Below are 17,640 nucleotides of genomic sequence, written 5' to 3' on the forward strand. Positions count from 1 at the left end.
CTTAAAAACAACAAACAAACCCACTGAATAAATGCCTTTTTCACTTCTCTGTGCTTTATGAAAAAAAAAGAAAAAAGCATTGGCTTTATATGAGGTCGATTTAAATATTTTGGGGAAGTCACAGTAGCTGTAACGTGTTCTGGAAACGTCCAGGGTCAGGTTGGGTGGGGATCTGAGCAACCTGACCTGGTTTGAAGATGGCCCTGCTCTTGGCAGGGGGCTTGGACTACACGAGATTTGAAGGTCCCTTCCAACCCAAACCATTCTATGATTCCATTAATGAACAAAAGCGTTAATGGCTGAGGGGACAGGAACGTTCTGAAGGTCAGTGGTTGGCTTTAGTTCAAGTGAGGAGATTTTAGGGAGGGTTTTTAGCTCTTGCATTTGTTGCATCGTGGATGGAAATAGAGGATCTCTAAGGTCCCCTCCAACCCAAACCGTTCTGTGAGTCTGTGACTTGATTATACTTACATATTGAATATTGATTATTTGATAGGGATTATTTGAATCCTGGGGGCAAATGCTGGGAGCATGAACTGAGCACTGAGATGCTGCTTTTCTGCTGGCTGAGGGGTTCAAAAGCTCCAGGGTCAAAAGCTCCTCTTAAGAACCAGCACGAGAAGACAGGACCCATTGTCTTTCTCATTGCAAGTACAGAGACTTTTGTGATAAACCATTTGTTATCCCCCTCAGCTCTTCCCTGATCCACAGAGATCAATGACATGATGTCTGTTTGGACCAGAGTTATAATTAATAAACCCATAAACAGAACTTAAAAACCCCTAATATTTGCCTTCAGAATGTCTAAGTCAGCTCTGATGTGTTCAGGTGCAAGAGATGGGCACATTAACTTTGACTGAGAAGTTCAGGTGAGCAAAATACAGAGAATATTCTTAATTTCTGATGCTGAGCAGAGTGTAATTCTAATATAAATCACTGCTTTGAGCACAAGCTGAACATCTCACACAGACTGGCTGTGCTCCACAGAGCTTTCATTTACCCCTCTCAAGATACATTTATATCTTCAAATTCATCTCTCAAGGAATCCACATCCAAAACACAGTTAGGAAAGGAGATTGGAGATGCTGCATGACCAGAAATACCTTTCTCCACTGAAACCAACAGCACTAAAATACGTTTACACCTTTTCTTTCCTCTCTAAGAAAAATCTGTGCAACCTCCTCTTGCAGCATCTTCAGGACAGGACTCAGCATTTATAAAAGGGGAGATTAAGTCACAGATTTGGGGTTTATCTGTTTTATCTCTCATTTTAAAGAGTTGTGAGGCTGCTTTATGAATTTAAAAGAGTCCTTGGGTGATCACTGCTGATATTTTCCTCCCAGTTAACTTGTATTTAGGCAGATTCTTAGAAGGTTTGGAGATCATGTTACGCTTAAGGCTTATAATAAGGGACAAAAAATTTACCATATTGTGCAAAACTGTGGTTTGTTTTATTTTGAAGAGTTGAAAAATCAAACAAAGGATTTGAGTTTTTTAGGCTGTTGAAGTGTTTTATCCTGTTCATGGTAGATTTTTCTGTTTGAGAAGATAAAATCACTCGGCCTCAATAATATCAACTCACTGCAGTATTCCATAAAATATTAAAGGTACAGCAGTGTGCTCCTACGGTAGTTTAATGATTTCCTGTTTTGGCATAAGATCACATTCAAATTAAAAAGAAGTAAAATGCCTTATTTTCAAAAAAGAAAAAAAAAAACTCAAGAAAACCAAACGTGCATTTTTTTTTTTGGTCTTGAAATTAAGGGAAACCTGCTAAACATCTCCATTTTTGATGCAGCTGCCTTTTCTGATGGAAAACTGGCCCAGAAAAAATAAATAAATACATTTTTGACAAGATATATAATATCTCCCAGGCTGGATCCTGCCTAGCCTAAGGGGTCTCCAAGTTTTTTATGGCTCCAGGTGAACAGAAACGTCTTCCCTGTGCCCTCCCCACCCATTCACACTCCCACAACATCCCTGTGGCAACAGCTTCCCTGGGAAAGTAGCATGATTAGGAGAGGATAAACCATAATTATTAGCTATCATTTAATGTGATTTAGCACCTGGAAATAATGGAGAGGAAATTGTGCCAGATGCTTAGTCAACAAACTGCAGCCTTCCCAGGAAGTGTTCCGTGCAGCTTTACTGCCCTGTCCATCAAACTTGGGAGAAACAGTCATAAGCAGGCCAATAAAACTTCCCAAATCACGTTGCAAGAGCTGCAGGGCCCCACATATGACCTACTTTGGTCTGTCTCTCTCTGAGATATCCAGTCTGTGGTGGACTCCATGGGACATGGAGATGCAGAAGAAGGAGGAGCTGCCCCACTGTCTCCAGAGCCAGAAATGGAACCAGAACCTCCTCTCTGTTTTGTCTGCCTTGCCCCCCATCACTGGTCCAGGCTGGGTCATGTGAGCTTTGTAAACTGTTTTTCTTCTCTGGGAAGGGTGAGATGAGTCACGATGAAACAAAAAGTGAAAGACTCTCTCCGTTCCTCCAGTCGGGACCTGCACCCGGGTGTTGGGAACAGCTCTGCGCTTCCCGGGATCTGGAGGGATTCCTGGCTTTCTGTTTGTGCTTTCACAGAACCATTCAAAGGCTTGGTTTGGGAAGGATCTTCAAGATCATCTCGTTCTAAGCCCCTACCATGGGCAGGGACACCTTCCACTAGCCCAGGTTGCTCCAACCTGGCCTTGGACACTTCCAGGGATCCAGGGGCAGCCACAGCTTCTCTGGGCAACCTGTGCCAGGGCCTCCCCACCCTCTGAGTGAAGAATTTCTTCCTAACACCCACAGAATTCATATTCTATAGATGGCTTTACCATCAGAGTTTAGGGTCACCTACTGCCAAAGCTCCAGACCTCCCCCAGGGTTCACCATGCCACCTTCTACCTCCTTGAAAAGCCTGCCCAAACTTAAAAAAAACCCACACCAGTTTCTTCAAGCCCTTCCCTAGGGCATATCCAGAGTATGACACACCTATATCCCTCTTATGGTCCCACCTTATGGGGTCTGCTGTGGGCAACACTCTCCAAAAGCATCTCTGTGACCCATGGGAGCATGCTGAAGGTGAGAAGGAGGCACATTCCCTGACTGATGTCTTGGAGTCTGCTTCACAGAGCCCTCAGCTACCTCAGTTTCACCCATCTCATGCTGTTTTCCCAAAAAAAGGCCTCTCCTGTGCAGCACCTCCTGCCTACCCTGGCCCAGAAGTCCCTACCTGTGTCAGCTGGGTGCTGACTCTCTGAATTTGTATCCCCAAAACCCTGCTTGCCTATTACTCCTGCTTTGTCCTCACTGCTCAACCTCAAGTCTTCCCGTGAGCCCCTCGTTCATGAGCACAACAGAAATCCAAACACAGTCACAACAATCCTTTGGAACCATTCCCTCCCCTGCCTCCTTCCTAACCCTGTGGATTTCTTGGGTCATGAGTCCTTCCCTTGAAGGAGATGCTCCCAGAGGGATGGGGCTGAGGAAACAAGGAATGAGAGAGGTTGATCCATCAAGGGACAGGGTTCCTCCTGCAGCAGAGCTTAGCAGGGAATGCTCAAATCTGTGTCTTGCCAAAGATTTCCTCATCTGCCTGTCGCTCCTGCTCTGCAGGAGACATCCCCATTCCCCTGCTGTGCCACCCCTTTGCAGGAAGAAACACACAGTGCATCTCTATATCCCCTGGTTTTCCTTTTGCTGCCCTGTCATATCTGCTCGGGAAGGGACGGGAGGAAATTCTCTGCCTGTTACACAGGAATCCAACCAGATGATCCCACAGCCCCTTCTGGCCTTAAAATCCCCTCGTCTATTCAGCCCTGCCAGCTCAGAGAGCATCTCACAGGGAAGAAAAGCCACATTCACAGGCCTTGGATCCCTCTTTGTCAGAAGACTTTGCTTGTTTGGGCTGTTTGGTGCAGGGAAGTGCGGGAAGACACGTTTGTCCCCTCAACCCACCCAGAGGACGGAGCATCCCGGCTCAGGACTCATCCCAGAGCAAAACCCACGGACAGGACGGTGCACCCCGGCTCAGGACCCATCCCAAAGGAAAACCCAGCGGGTCCCCCTTCCCCCCAGAGCCCGGGTGAAGGCGACCGACCCTCCGCCGTCCCCTTTTCCCTCCTTGGCTCCCGTCCATGCGTGTGTGTGTGTGTTTGTGCCTCCCGTTGTGCTCCAAGGGCCCATTTGGGGCTGGGATTCTCCCGGGACAAAGGGATGCTAATCAGCTCCCTCTACTGTTCCCTTTTGTCTAGGACTAGCTCCCACGCTTGGACTTGGCACTCTCGGGATGCGGCAGAGGGAGCTCCTTGTTGCAACCAACCTGAGCCCAGTTTGGGGAATGCAGCGCACCCAGCAGGGAAAGGGGAAGGAGGGGAAGGAGGGGGGGGGGGGGGGGAAGGAAATAAATCCATAACTCCACGCAGCCCGCTCCCTGCCAGCCCGTCGCATTGTGCCCGAGGCAGAAGTTTCCAGCGCCTCCCGCCGCCGGGAGAGACGCCACCGGTTTTGTAGCCACGGGCTGTCTTGTTCCTTCTCCCCTCCCCGATCCCCCGTCCAATGTTTTAGTCGCCAGGAAAAGAAAAAAAAAAAAAAAAAGAGGAAAAAAAAAAAGCAGCATGTCAGGGTTGACAGATGAGGGTTGGTGCAGCGGGAGGTGGAGGGAAGCAAACGGGATCGGCTCCTGGAATTGCTGCCATTTCCTTTTCGCCATCACTCCTCTCCCGGGTTTGCAGTCTGGGTGTTGGCTGTTTACAGCTGTTTACACGGGCTGTCTCAGCTCCAGAGGCGCAGGAGCCAGATCTTTATCCCGGGATCGCTTTGCAGGTAGGGAGGTGATGAGGTCAGAGCCTCTAAGAAACCCCAAAAAGAGCTGAACCCAAGGAACCCAGGCCACGCTCAGCCTCCAGTTGCACTGGGGATGGAGAGGGAAGTGCAACCACAGGTGATGTTGACCACAGTCCTCTGGTGCCATCCTTGCCCAGGAAAGTCACCTCTGAAGTCACAAGAGGCTGAAGTGACCCCTCTGATGGTCACCTGGCCCTACCTGGCTCCAGCAGTAAGAGAAGGAGCTCCTCCACTGGTATCCTACTCCCAAAGGATGAGGGATAACACCTTGGCACGTTTCCTGAGCATCTCTTTGCTGCCCTCACAACCTGCAGCTCCTGCCAAGGCTCAGTGGAAGCTCTTAATCTCCCAGCACGATGTGGGCTGCAAACCAGGGACGTGGCTGCAGCTCATCTAGACCTCCCCAAACTGCTTGTCACCTGCAGTGCTGCTGCCTGGACTGAGTTGGCTACATAAATCCCAGTTCAGGAATGCTGAATAGGGGTGAATATGGCCTGGAACGTGGACTCAGGCAGTGCTGATGTGCTGCCCCATCCCCTGCAGGAATCCCCAGCTCCAAGCTCAACTTGCAGGGGCACTAAACACAACTGATGCTCCTGTCCTGAGCCAGGATCTCCCAGCCTTTTCCTCAGCAGAGCTGGCAAACCTCTGGCCTGCAGTATTCATGCATCCTTACGGCTGAGAGGAGCTTGCACAGTCACATTTTCAATCCTGATCCTTCCAGTTTCCTTCCCCATAGTTACAGGGCAGAGTTTGTAGATCTCCGTTGTTGATACCAGGGCAGCTGCCCAAATTGCCATTAGCGGAGAGGGAGACGGGGTGTGGCTGGAAATCAGATCCTCTTGGGAAGAGTTTCATGAGAGAGCAGAGTACCTCCTACATGTAACTAACCTCCTGGATGGATCAGTATCTTGTGGCTTTCTGCTCATGCCTTACTTTATTGCAGCAGTGGAGAAGTCTGATCTAGAGCAGGGAAAGATGGGGAGAAGGATTTGGCACGGAGATGCCAGAATGCCACCAGGAAAACATGATGAGGTCTGCTAAATATCTTAATTTTAAACCATTATGAGATGTTATTATGTCTTAAATAGCCTGTGTTCAGTGGTCCAGGAGGTCCTTTTCGGTGCCATGCTGTTCCATTGTTAAAATGGCCTCTCCAACCACGACTGGATGCCAGGATTGCTTCCTAACGGGAGAAAGGTGAGGGGTGGGAACTCTTTGCCCCCCAAAACTGGGCCTCTGAGAAGTACACATGGAAGTCTGAGCCTGTAGCCCTAGGCTCCCTCTATAGTCAATGGAGAGAAATAAACATCTGGGCATGATTCATGTTCTCCTGAGATAGGTGTCTGAGATAGGTCAGATGAATTGCTCCCTGGAGATGCCGATTGCTCTCCACTGACTACAAAGGGAGCCTGGGGTGACGAGCTCAGACTTTGACATCTAACTTTGGAAGATGAGATCAGGCCTATCAGAGAGCCTGTGGAGAGATATTGTCATGACACGGGCGAGAAAAAAATAGAGAGGAGACTCGTGTCTCCGAGGGATTATAACTGGATTTTAAAGCCTTGCTCCATTCTTGCTAAATCTGGGGGAAAAAAAATCACTTGGATTTCACTAGGCACAAGGTGGGCTTTCTCAACCACCTCATCCACAGTGGTAACAGGGACAGAAGAGTCAACCTTTACACAGCTTTGTTTTGTCTTTCTTGACAGAGACAACACACGGGGCTTATCCCCAAAAAGCCTGGAGTCCAAATTAAGCCTAACTTCAAAACAAGCCTGGTCCAAAATCAGCCTCACTGCGAAGGTAACAGTGCCCAGCATTCCACGTGAAACTGGATGTGATTTGAATGCCACATCTCTCAGGAGGCAGACAAATGCCTGCTCTGCCCTCCACGTAGTCCCTGGGAGCAAGAGTCTTCTCATCCAGAGCCGGTCTCCCTGGATTCCCTCAGTGATTGATGGAGAGATGGAGAAACTTCAGGGTGTGAATAATTTAATCCCAACTGTCTAGAGCACAGCAGATGAATCATGCCCTGGAGGACCCCAGCAAGAGATGGAACTCCTTTGACCTGTCTCACTGTCTGGCAGAACGGACCCAAACTTTTGCTGGCCCACTGCCCTTCTGGAGGCCCCAATTTTAACTTTTTAGGAAGCCTGAGTAGCAAAGAAAATGGTCAGTTCTAGAAGAGCTTTTCTGAGTCTAGCAAAGGGGAAATAAGAGTGGCTGGTTGTCAACACCAGAGCAGTGGAGGAGACTTGTAAAAGAGGAGGCTGTCTGTGTCTTGGTGATGTGTCAAGGCAAGATGTCCCTTGGGAAGAGATGCTGTAGTCAAATTCAGATTTTGGGTTCATTCCAGAAGTCTTGAGGGGAAATTCTCCAGTCTGCATCATGCAAGAAGTCTGCTTGGATAATCTGACAGCGCTGTCAGGCCATAAACATGCATTATGTGCTCTGCTGTGGGAAGGAATGAGGCAGCTGAGATCCAGAGATCCCAGATCTCTGCCAATAATACACTATTACTGCTACCCCTTTCCGTTGCTGAGTGACCTTCAAAGGGATCGTTTGGTGTCGTTTCCTGAAGGGCACTCTGACACGTTTATAAGACAGTGTCATCTGCGGGGACATCGTGAGGGAAGAGAGCAGTAATTGTTTTGGGCTTTGTGGTCTCTCTGGATGATATGATAGGGAGACACCATCCCATTCCATCCCACCTTGATTTGAGATGGAAGTGCTGGAAGGCAAGACATCAATGGGCTGCCCAGGGAGGTGGTGGAGTCACCATTCCTGGAGGTGTTTAAGCAGAGACTGGATGTGGCATCAGTGCCATGGGCTGGGTGACAGGGTGGTGTTGGGTCATGGGTTGGACTCAACGACCTCAGAGGACTTTTCCAGCCTGGCTGACTGCGTGATTCTGGGATCACCCCAGTCTGATAACAGAGCAATGGAGTGGTGTCCAACACTCCGGGTCTCGTTCCGTGCTCATCCCGGGAACTGCGCAAACAGGAACTGCACCGAAAAGAACATCCCTTTGCTGGACAGGGACGGGATTAACCCAGGGGGGCACGAGCAGTGGGTCACTACCCCTGTCTTTGTGACTCCCGACATCCGCCTTGCAGCAGGGTCAGTGGCCAGCCGTCGTTTCCGGAAGGAATTTATGCCCCCGAGCCTCGGCATCGCCCACCGGGCCCTCATTTGTCCGGCGGGGAGGTTGATCTACGGCCCCAGAGGGAACATCCGATGGGTGCACACACTTGACAGAGCACCGGGGGAGCACAGGCTCGTTCAAACCAACCCCCCTCTCCACATCCCGATCCACAAAAAAGGGCCGGAGCAGCTTCCCAAGGCTGCACGAGTGCTCAAGTCTAATAAACAAGCCCCGTCGGCCGGAGCTGAAAGAATCCGAGCCCTCCCCAACAAAGCATTTAATCCAGTTTGGCGTAACCTCTGACATTATTAGGGATCTCAGTGACCCTAAGCCAATCAGATTGATTAACTAAAGCGGAGACCCCATAAGCTGACCCCCCTCTGGCCTCTGCTATTTAGTCCTGACCAAACAGTGGGAGAGTCGTGCCGTATTTACACCACAATGGGGCCGCGCTGAGAACCTGTTTCATTACAGAGGGACTTAAACTCCCATTACTCCATCAATGTATCATTCTTCAATAGTTCATTAAAAGCTGCTCCTCCACAATAACTATTAACCATTTCTCAGCCCAGCTGGCAGGTTTAGAGCCCCGGCCAGCCTTTAGCAGAAGGAGGTGGGAGTGAGTGAAAGAAATGGATGGACAAGGGCTCCCTTTTTAAATTTAAACGAACTGGGGGCTTAAATAGTTGGAGGTAATTTACTTTTATTGAATTGGGGGGGGGGGGGGGGGGAGAGAAGAGCGAGGAAACTTTTATTTTGAGGTCCTTTAAAGAGACAGGGCCATGATAAGCTTTTATTGTGCGACTTCTCCTGAGTTCATATTTCTGCCCAGAGGGGTTTCAAAGACAGCTCTTGGAGCATTGAGAGACTCTAAAACTATCAACAGCCTCTTCAGTCCACAGAAGCTAAAATAAAGGCAAAATCACAATCCCCAATATATGGCACTGAATTTTGAGTTTGTTAGGATGCACCGTTCACTCTCTATTGTCAGGGACGGTGTGTCCCTCTCCTACATCCTCCAAAATTTCATCCTGTGTACTTTTAGAGGCAACTAAAAAAATCTTCCCTTGTCCTTGGTAAACTGGAAGATGCAATGACTGCCTACAAACTGCCAAGCCTCTCAGGTGAGTGGCTGAGCATGAGCTGTGTCTCCATTTAAGGTCACCTTGCTATGGCCATAAATTTCTCCATTTGCTACAATACAGATGAAGAATCACATAAGAACATTTTTTTTTCCTTTACAAATTACTGTTAGAAAAGTGCAAGTGAAGGCTCTTCCTTCTGTCCAGAAGCTGAGATTTGAACTTCTAGGGTACTAAAAATCACATGAACTGTGGCCTCTTATATATGACTGATAAAAAGATGGGCAGGTTTAGGCAGAGAGAAAAAGATCAGACTCACTTCTTTTCCTGTACAGGCATCCTGTTCCTTGCATTCCCAACAGTCTAGGCTACCCAAGACACCTATTCCCAGGGATTTCCAAGTGGCACCTGTCTGAATGTTTCTCCATGAAGCTGCCCAGCTGCCCATACACTCCCAAGACCACAAAGGGGGAGAAAAACCCTCTTCCACCAGCCCCGTAACAATTCCACCTGTGCTAATTCCTGAACCATTCCCTGTGCAGGTAGCACGGCATAGCAAGGAAGGTGACTCTGTTCCCTTTGGATAGAACCAGAGAATCAAAGAATCCCAGAAGGGTTTGGGCTGGAAGGGACCTTAAAAAGATCATCTGGTTTCAACACCATGGGCAGGGACACCTTCCACTAGACCAGGTTGCTCCAAGCCCTGTCCAACCTGACCTGGAACAATTCCAGGGATGGGGAGTCCACAGCCTCTCTGAGCAACCTGGATAGGAAATGTTTATTCCACAGCCAAGGACCTTCAATCCAGAGTAGTCAAACAGCTGGGTGGGATGGGGGGTTTCTGCTCTTCCTATGGCCTGAGTGACTGACAAAGAGCTAAAGGGACATAGGGGCAAACCTGGAAAGTGTTACCTTCAAACAACAGCAGATCAGGATCCCCTGAACATCACTAATCCCTCACAGCCAAGCTCATCAAAGCCATTCCTGTTTAATTTGTGATTCGTTACAGGATCACAAAATCCCAGAACTGTTAGGGTTCGAAGGGACCTCTGGAGATTAGACCTGGCTTAAAATATACATATATACTTAAATATAGTCTGAACTAAAACATGTGGGATTTTTTTCCCCTTAAAAAAAGGACCATGGGGAAAAAGAGTCTGGTTTTAGATGAGATATCAGAATATGGCTCTTAAAAGGACCAGAGTCTGGTGACAGTTTGGCACTGCTGAATCACAGCTCAAGCCTAGCCCTGAATGAGCAATGAGATGCCACAGCAGCAAGGCAGCCTCAGCAAGATTTGGGCCTAGAAAGGGTTTCCTGAAAGCATTAAAACTGGTCCTTTTCAAAGGAAAAAGTGCAGATAGTCTGTGAGGCAACAGGGAGATGCTTTAGGGTTTGTGCTGAGGGAGGATGGGGGTCCCCACTAACTCCAAGGAGAAGCTGCACTTGGATCTCGGGTGACTTAAAATCCAAGCTGCAAAATAGGGTTTTCCTTGCTGGCTTTCCTTCTCTCCTTTTCTCCTTCTCTCTTTCTGGGTAGAAGCTCAAGTATGTTCCTACCCTGGGGGATCTGCCGCACAAGAATGCGACCGAGCTGTTGTTTTTTTTTTTTCACTCCCCCCTCCTGCTGTAGGTGAAGCAAAACTGAAGGGTGGTTTGATTCTCCCTCAAGGAACAACATTCTTCAGTTATGAAATAGTCCCAGTCTCCTTTCCCTCCCTAAGCCTGGTTACAGAAACCCTCCAGTCTCAGGCAGGGACAGACCCTTCGTGCCGACACCGCCATGAGACGAGCGTTTGGCACTTGTGGGATCGGGGTTCCTTTGGGCAGCAAGGAGGTGAGGACCCCTGTCCTCATGCACAGGGGTTGTTGCTACAGATGTGGGGTGTCTAATCTGAGACTCATGAGGGGCTCCATGTTGCCCAGAGAGGTCAGGGACTCACGATCCCTGGAAGTGTCCAAGGTCGGGTCAGACAGGGCTTGGAGTAGCCTGGGATAGTGGAAGGTGTCAAGGGTGGAACAAGATGATTTTTAAGGTCCCTTCCAACCCAAACCATTCCGTGTGTCCTTGAGGACATCCAGCCATGGGCTACCTGCTTTACCTCCTGCCTGTGCCCAGTGGATGTTCTTAGACAAGTCACGTTGTGTATGGGAAAAATATCCATTTTCGGCCTAATCCAGCTATAGGAGTGAGGTACCCAGAGCAGAGAAAAATGCATGTAAAATGTTGTGGTGTGAGACTTTCACATGGGTTCGAGCACACCCATGCCATGGGCCTTACAAATGCTTATTTTGGGATGGTTTCTCACTGCTAAACCCAAATAGTGACATCAGAATGAAGCAAAGAGTCACAGGACAGTTTGGCTTGGAAGGGAACTTGGAAGGAACAAGAAAGAAGGAACTTGGAAGGAAGGAGAGAAGGAACTTGGAAGGAAGGAGAAAGGGAAGGAAGGAAGGAAGGAAAGAAGGAAGGAAGGAAGGAAGGAAAGAAGGAAGGAAGGAAGGAAGGAAGAATGGACCCTTTTCTGCTAAAGGGAAAGGTAGAGCTTAACCCAGACTTCGTGAGACCAGCAGGAGCAGGCTGGACTTTAAAAGACATACAAGGGCAAAGAAGGATAAAAAGGTTCTTACAGGCTAAAATAGGGTCCTACCAACCTACAAGGGAAAAGACCAGATACCCAGACTTAGCCTGGGGCTTAAATCTCACAGCACCCAACATCTTAGGGTGAAACATTTCTGAGTTTTCACTTCTATCAAAGGGTGCAGAAATAGTTGCCTGAATTTGCACCCTGTCCTAATTTGCCACGTTCATAACCAATGAAAGCAGAAGCATTAATTGATGGTGATTTCCCCGGCCCTTTGATCTTCACTGTATTCCACTCCAGTATCAAAACTGCTGTTATCTGATAAGGTCAGTCCCAGGAACCATCCCCAAGAGCCTATCATCTCCCCTCTGCCACTATCTGGAGATCTGGAAACACAGCATGACATTCCATGGGGTCAGGAAAGGAGTCAGACATCCAGCTTGGCCACTGCCAACACAATAATCCTCATGTTTCTTCCAAGGGGCACAGGATCATAGGATAATTCATAAAGGGACACTGGGAGGTCTCCACTCCAACCTCCTGATCCAAGAAGGCTCAGAGGTGACCCCACTCTCTTTGGGCACTTCCCAGTTCTCTGGGTCACCTCTACAGTCCCAGTAGAGGTTTGAGGTGAAAACAGTGGTTACCTGGCAGTGGGGGTGGGCTGTGCAAGGGGGGTGGTGGGTGACCACCCTCCTGACACTGGGGAGTCCCCCAGGTCCTTGCTATCCCTGTGAGAGTCTCTACAAAAGACCCTCTGGATCAGGTTTGGAATGCTTGGGTGGGCTCCTGGGCCAACTCAGTTTTCCCTGCCTATATCACACATGTCCTTTGTGCAGTTCAAGTCCTGTCTCCTGACAATCTTTCAGAAGGAAATGAGTTCCCAGCAGGTTTCCCAAGGTCTCTGCTGCTGTTCCCAAACCCGCGGCGCCGCACTCACCTTTATCCAGCACGGGCCCAAAGATGGCCAAGCTGTCATTGACAGTGGTGCAGTTCCACCTCCTCCCTCGGAACTGGTGCTGACATTCCTGGATCCCAATCTTCACCCCTTCTGCCACGCTGGGCATGATCTCCACATAGTTCCGACAGAAGCGTAGCTGCTTCGGCACCAGGCCCGGGATGCTCCCGCAGAGGATGGGCTGAGTCCCCAGGGAGGAATACTGGTGACCAATTGCCAAGGACCTGGGTGGAAAAACAAGGAGAAAGGGGTACTTTCAGGCTGGCTTTCACCTTGTTACTTGGTTCACAAGAATGAGGACAGAAAATCAAAATCTTCGGTTCCTCTGCATTCCCCTCGCCAGGAAACGTCATTTCCACTGTCAGCCCGCTCCCCAAAAAAATCATCTCTGTCTCCTGAAGTTCCCTACAGGCCCAGCAAGGAAAGAAACTCTGCTTTTAATACCTTCCTTCCCTTTTCTCCATCCTCTCAAAGCCTTAACCCATCATTGTGCTGCTTCTTCCCAGAGATGCTCAGCTCCTATGGAGAGTTTTCTTTACAACCAGGGGGGTCAAACCTGAATTTCTTTCTTTGAGAGCCAAGCATACCTAGACACGATGTTTTATGGGAAATTTTGGCAGTGAGGAAGCCCAGGGAATAGCCTGGGCAAAAGCACTTCTAGAGCTACACAAAGGAACAACACCAGCAGGAGAAGACACCAATCTTTGGAAGGGGTACATGAAAAATTCAGGAAGGGGAACACCATCATTCTGTGGTGCTTTGGATAAAGTGAGGAGGGTGAAATTAAAGCCAAACTGAAACAAAACCAACAAAAAATAAACTAAAAAAAAAAACAAACCAACAATTAAACTTGAGTGCAAATTCTGTGCTCCACCCAATGGAAGTCTTGGAAGGAGTGTCCATGAACCATCATGTTGGAGAAGCCTCAGAGACAAACAAGTCAGCTCAGCAGATATGCAGCTAATTGGATAGATTTTTAAAGTGTTCTTACTGGTGCTTCTAATAATAACCTTGATTACTAAAACTGAAGGGATTTTTAGGGCATGATTTCCTTTTCTTCTAATTAAATCTCTTGATTGTCTTTTCTGCCCCGAATTAATGACAGAGGGGAACCTGCCTGGGCAGTGTGTATTTCTGTTTACATTCATTTTTGCCCTGTGGTTTTCATTTGGGAACAGCCTGGTGTGTTTGAATTATCAACAGGGCCATCAGGGAATATGCCTTCCCTCCTTCCCTCTCTTCTGCTCTGACTAAATGAAAGTAAAACAATTCTATCATCGCTGAAGTTCAGATGAAAATTAACTCAACTTTAGCACTTCTCTAGGATAAAAGTTGTTTTAAAGTGTCTGTGCTGTTCATGGGAGAAGGGTCCTTGCAGCCACTTAAGTCCCTTCCTGGTGGGGACCTGGTCAAGAGGGGACAGAAGGGAAAAGGAGGTGGACATTCACATGGTCAGGAGCCACTTCTCAGTGGCTTTGTTAACTATAGACTAAAGCTTTACAAATCACTCCTGTCCAGGCAACAGGACACCAGTTTATGGATCCCAAATGACCCCAGGTAGGAGTCTAAAACCAAGGTAATCAGCTCAGCCAAGAATGTGCCCTCCAGTAAATGAACTTTTAGGTGGACAAGGTAGGAGGTGCCTGGGGAAGCAACGGATTTTCAGCTGATTTCCTAAGCTTAGATGCTTCTTTCCACCTCATCTGCATTTCTGGGAGAAGATTAATCCCACTTAACATTAGAGGACAATCCATCCTACCCTAGGGAGGAAAAATGAGACAAATAGCACGAACTTCCCTCTGGAAGTGCCCCTCTCTTCCCATTGCATTAAAAGAGGGAGGAGGGCAGCTCAGCTTGAGCAGGTGTTTGTGTCACCCACCTTCTGATGGCTGTGACATGGACTCCTCCAGCTGATCCACCCACCCCAGCCTGTTTTTGTAACCAGTCAGTGGAGAGGAACAGACACTTCCACGTCATGGCTCATCTGCCCATTCCAGGGGTTTGCTCCGGGCTGAGGTGAATCATGGCCTTGCCCCCCTTGGCCAGACTGGATCAGTGGGGTATGTCTGCACTGTAGAAGCCTCCAGATGAATCACACCACGATACCTCACAGCTGGGATGGACAAGTGCCTTGGAAAAGTCCCACCCAGGAAAGCTCTGTGGAAGTCCTTCTGTAGGAAGGAGGCGAGTTCCTGCCAGAGCCTGCAGGAACCCACAGGAGAAGACCAAGGAAAGGACTCATTAAACTCATTTTCCCTATATAAGGGGCTTGATATGAGGTTGGTTTTTTTTTTTCTTTTTGAGCTTTGGATTAATTCAGGGCACAAGTATTGGCAGAAAAACCTCTGTGAAATGAAGCCCATGCCAAGTGTGTGTTTTTTGTTTCATACACAACACTGGACTAAAGTGCTTCTGCACTAAAGACACCTTCTAAAACACTGTTTCAGGCTTCAGGGGACTTGCTGAGCGTGTTGGCTCTGTGGCCTTGTTGGAAATGGTGTTTTAGGGGGCCACGTATCCAAATTTCACTCCACTGAATGCCCCAAGAACTGGGATTGAGGAGGTATTCACAGGTTAGGATTGGAGGTAGGTGGTCCTATCTCTGCAGACAATGTGGAGAGATGCCTTCAATGAAGTCTCCAGAGAAAAGCACTGACTCATCCCTCAGAGAACATTCCATTGACTGCAGAGTCCAGAATGTGGACACTTTCCAGTGTCTTAAGTTAACTTGGAAACATCTGCAGATTTTGTTTCCACATCAACTACGGTCGCCAACATCCTTCCCAAAGCTTTCCAAAGCCCTCTATCCAATTCCCAAAAAAGATATCCCCTCTGAGACAGAATCAACCTCTCACAGGTTCCATCATGCTGAGAAGACAGAAGGATGTTTTTGAGCTGTTTCAGTAGGACCCGGGTGAAGTTTTAGGATTCCAACCTCATAAACTTCAATCATGTGAACAACCAAACTGATACCTGTCTCTGGGGGTTTTTTTTGGTGGTTACTACACTGGTAGAATAAAAATACCAGTCATAGGAAGAGGATTTTATAGGTTGGTACCCTCAACTATTCGTTTCCGCTGCTGGGAAGATCGTCTACGATTAAAAAAAAAAAACCAAAACAAACATAAAATCATGTAGAAATACCTCTAATTGCTTTTTCCCACTGCTCCCTCCTCAGCCCAGCAGGGAAACAGTCACACCTTGCTTTGATCTGAGCTACAGTCTGGGAAGTTTAATCTGCAAAAGACAATCTCCAGCAAGAGCCTTGTTCTCAAGGTGTCATCGGGCCCCGAGACTGTGTCTTGCAAATTCAGCGTTTCATGGGGGAGTGTGCAGTCCCCTGACTTCCAGCTGAAGGCACAGGGTGGAATCTCAAAACATCTCCCCACGAGCAGTGGCTCTGCTGGTGAAGAGAGCTGAGCCCAGGCTCCTCTGCACACTCTGGGGGGTGATAACATCTATCCGAGCACCCTCTTTTGGTTTCTGCTTGGCTTCCAGTTGTAAACACTTTCTCCCTCTCTGAAGTCAATTAATCTTTTGGAGAACCCAGTTCTTTCAGCTCCCCTGTCATTATTATTGATCACCAGGTAGGAACCTTATGAAACTTCCAACCTTCTCCTCCACCCAAAGGAAAAAAAAAATCCAACAACAACAACCCGACAACCAAAACCTTTAGAAAAAGATTGGGAAAGTCTATAAAGATCAGAATCTCATTTCAGTGTTACTCAACCCTCTAGTAGCTCCCATCATTCATTTTTTTTCTCACTGTTTCCAGTGATTAAACCTGTCATTTGCATTTTTCCACTCTCCTTCTCAACCATCTCCTGCATGTGGGTAATTCTGAAAATGTGGTGTCGAGAAGTGGGTCGAGTGTCATCTACTGTGGCCTCACCAGGCATCACCTTCAAATTCTTCAAGCACCAACACTTCCTGCACAGGTTGATACCAACCTCTTCTCTCCCACTGGAGAATTCCTGAAGCAGGAATTTTACAAACACACTCATCCCCCCCAGAACAGGCACTGCTCAAGTCTGAACCAAAGGAAAGGGTCAAAGAGCTGTTCCTTTCCAACCAATTAGGCTTTTTCTTCCCATTAGCACAGGAGGAGCCATGAAAACACTGTTCTGTATGTCCACAGCCAAAGTTCTTGGCTTATCTTTAAGCCTTGCATGCCCTGAAGTGTTTAATTCAACCTCCAGTGTGCATTTTTCTTTGCCAACACACCTAGAGAGCTCTTCATTTCCCTTATCTCAAACTGCTCCTTCAGCAGAGCCGTTGTAAATAAAGAACCTGGCCACCTTCTTCCTAAATTACATGTACCCTCCCTCCTGGAATGGATACCCCAGCCAGGTTAGGAGGGAGAAATATGCAGGAAATACCTGCTCAGAGCTTTTTGAGAAAAAAAAAACAACCTTCATTTCTGGATGACCTTGCTGTACAGCGCCACTCCACCGACTCTGAAAGGTCACCACCTTCTCAGCACGGCTGTCAAAAGTCCTTGACACATCAGGAGCAGCATGTAGGGATTCATACACCTGTTTCTTCCTGAATTCTGTTAGTCCTGAACCCTGCTGGGGCTCTGTTCATCTCAGAGAGGCCTTTTGCTGGCTCCAGGTGCTGCTGAGAACGTCCTCAGTGGACGTCCCCGACGCGGGTAAAATAACTTCATCTCTGAATCTTGTAGGATTATTTAAAATTTATTCATGTTGCCAGGGTGTAACTTGCCTAATGACCCGGCCTAAGACCCAGACAGCCCTTAAATCCCCACCAAACATTGAGAACTGAGCAACAGCAGTGACTTTGCTCCCTTTGTCTTACACAGATGTGAGGTGGCAGCCAGCCCTGCTGAAGGAGTTAAGTCAAAGGATGTCCATGTTCTCTTGCAGGTCCCTTTTCATGGGATCTCCCTAACAGCAGGATGTCCCACCTCCTCCAGATCCTTCCTTATAATCCATTCAGCTTTCCAGAGGTTCTGCTCATTCCCTGTTCATTTTGGCTGCCTCCCTGGAGGGGCCACATCCCTCGGAAGAT

At 48.1% G+C, this 17,640-nt stretch overlaps 1 protein-coding gene across 1 annotated transcript in view; it reads right to left on the reverse strand.

Moving 5' to 3' along the window:
- WNT3A (Wnt family member 3A) overlaps positions 1–17,640 on the reverse strand; it is an 88,231-nt gene that overhangs the window by 25,721 nt on the left and 44,870 nt on the right. Inside the window, exon 2 of the mRNA XM_027660661.1 lies at positions 12,592–12,833. Coding sequence (XP_027516462.1) covers positions 12,592–12,833 — 242 coding nt within the window. The remainder of the gene's footprint in view (positions 1–12,591; positions 12,834–17,640) is intronic.

Source organism: Corapipo altera, unplaced genomic scaffold (assembly GCF_003945725.1).
Source record: "Corapipo altera isolate COAL_440 unplaced genomic scaffold, ASM394572v1 126, whole genome shotgun sequence".
NCBI lineage: Eukaryota > Metazoa > Chordata > Aves > Passeriformes > Pipridae > Corapipo > Corapipo altera.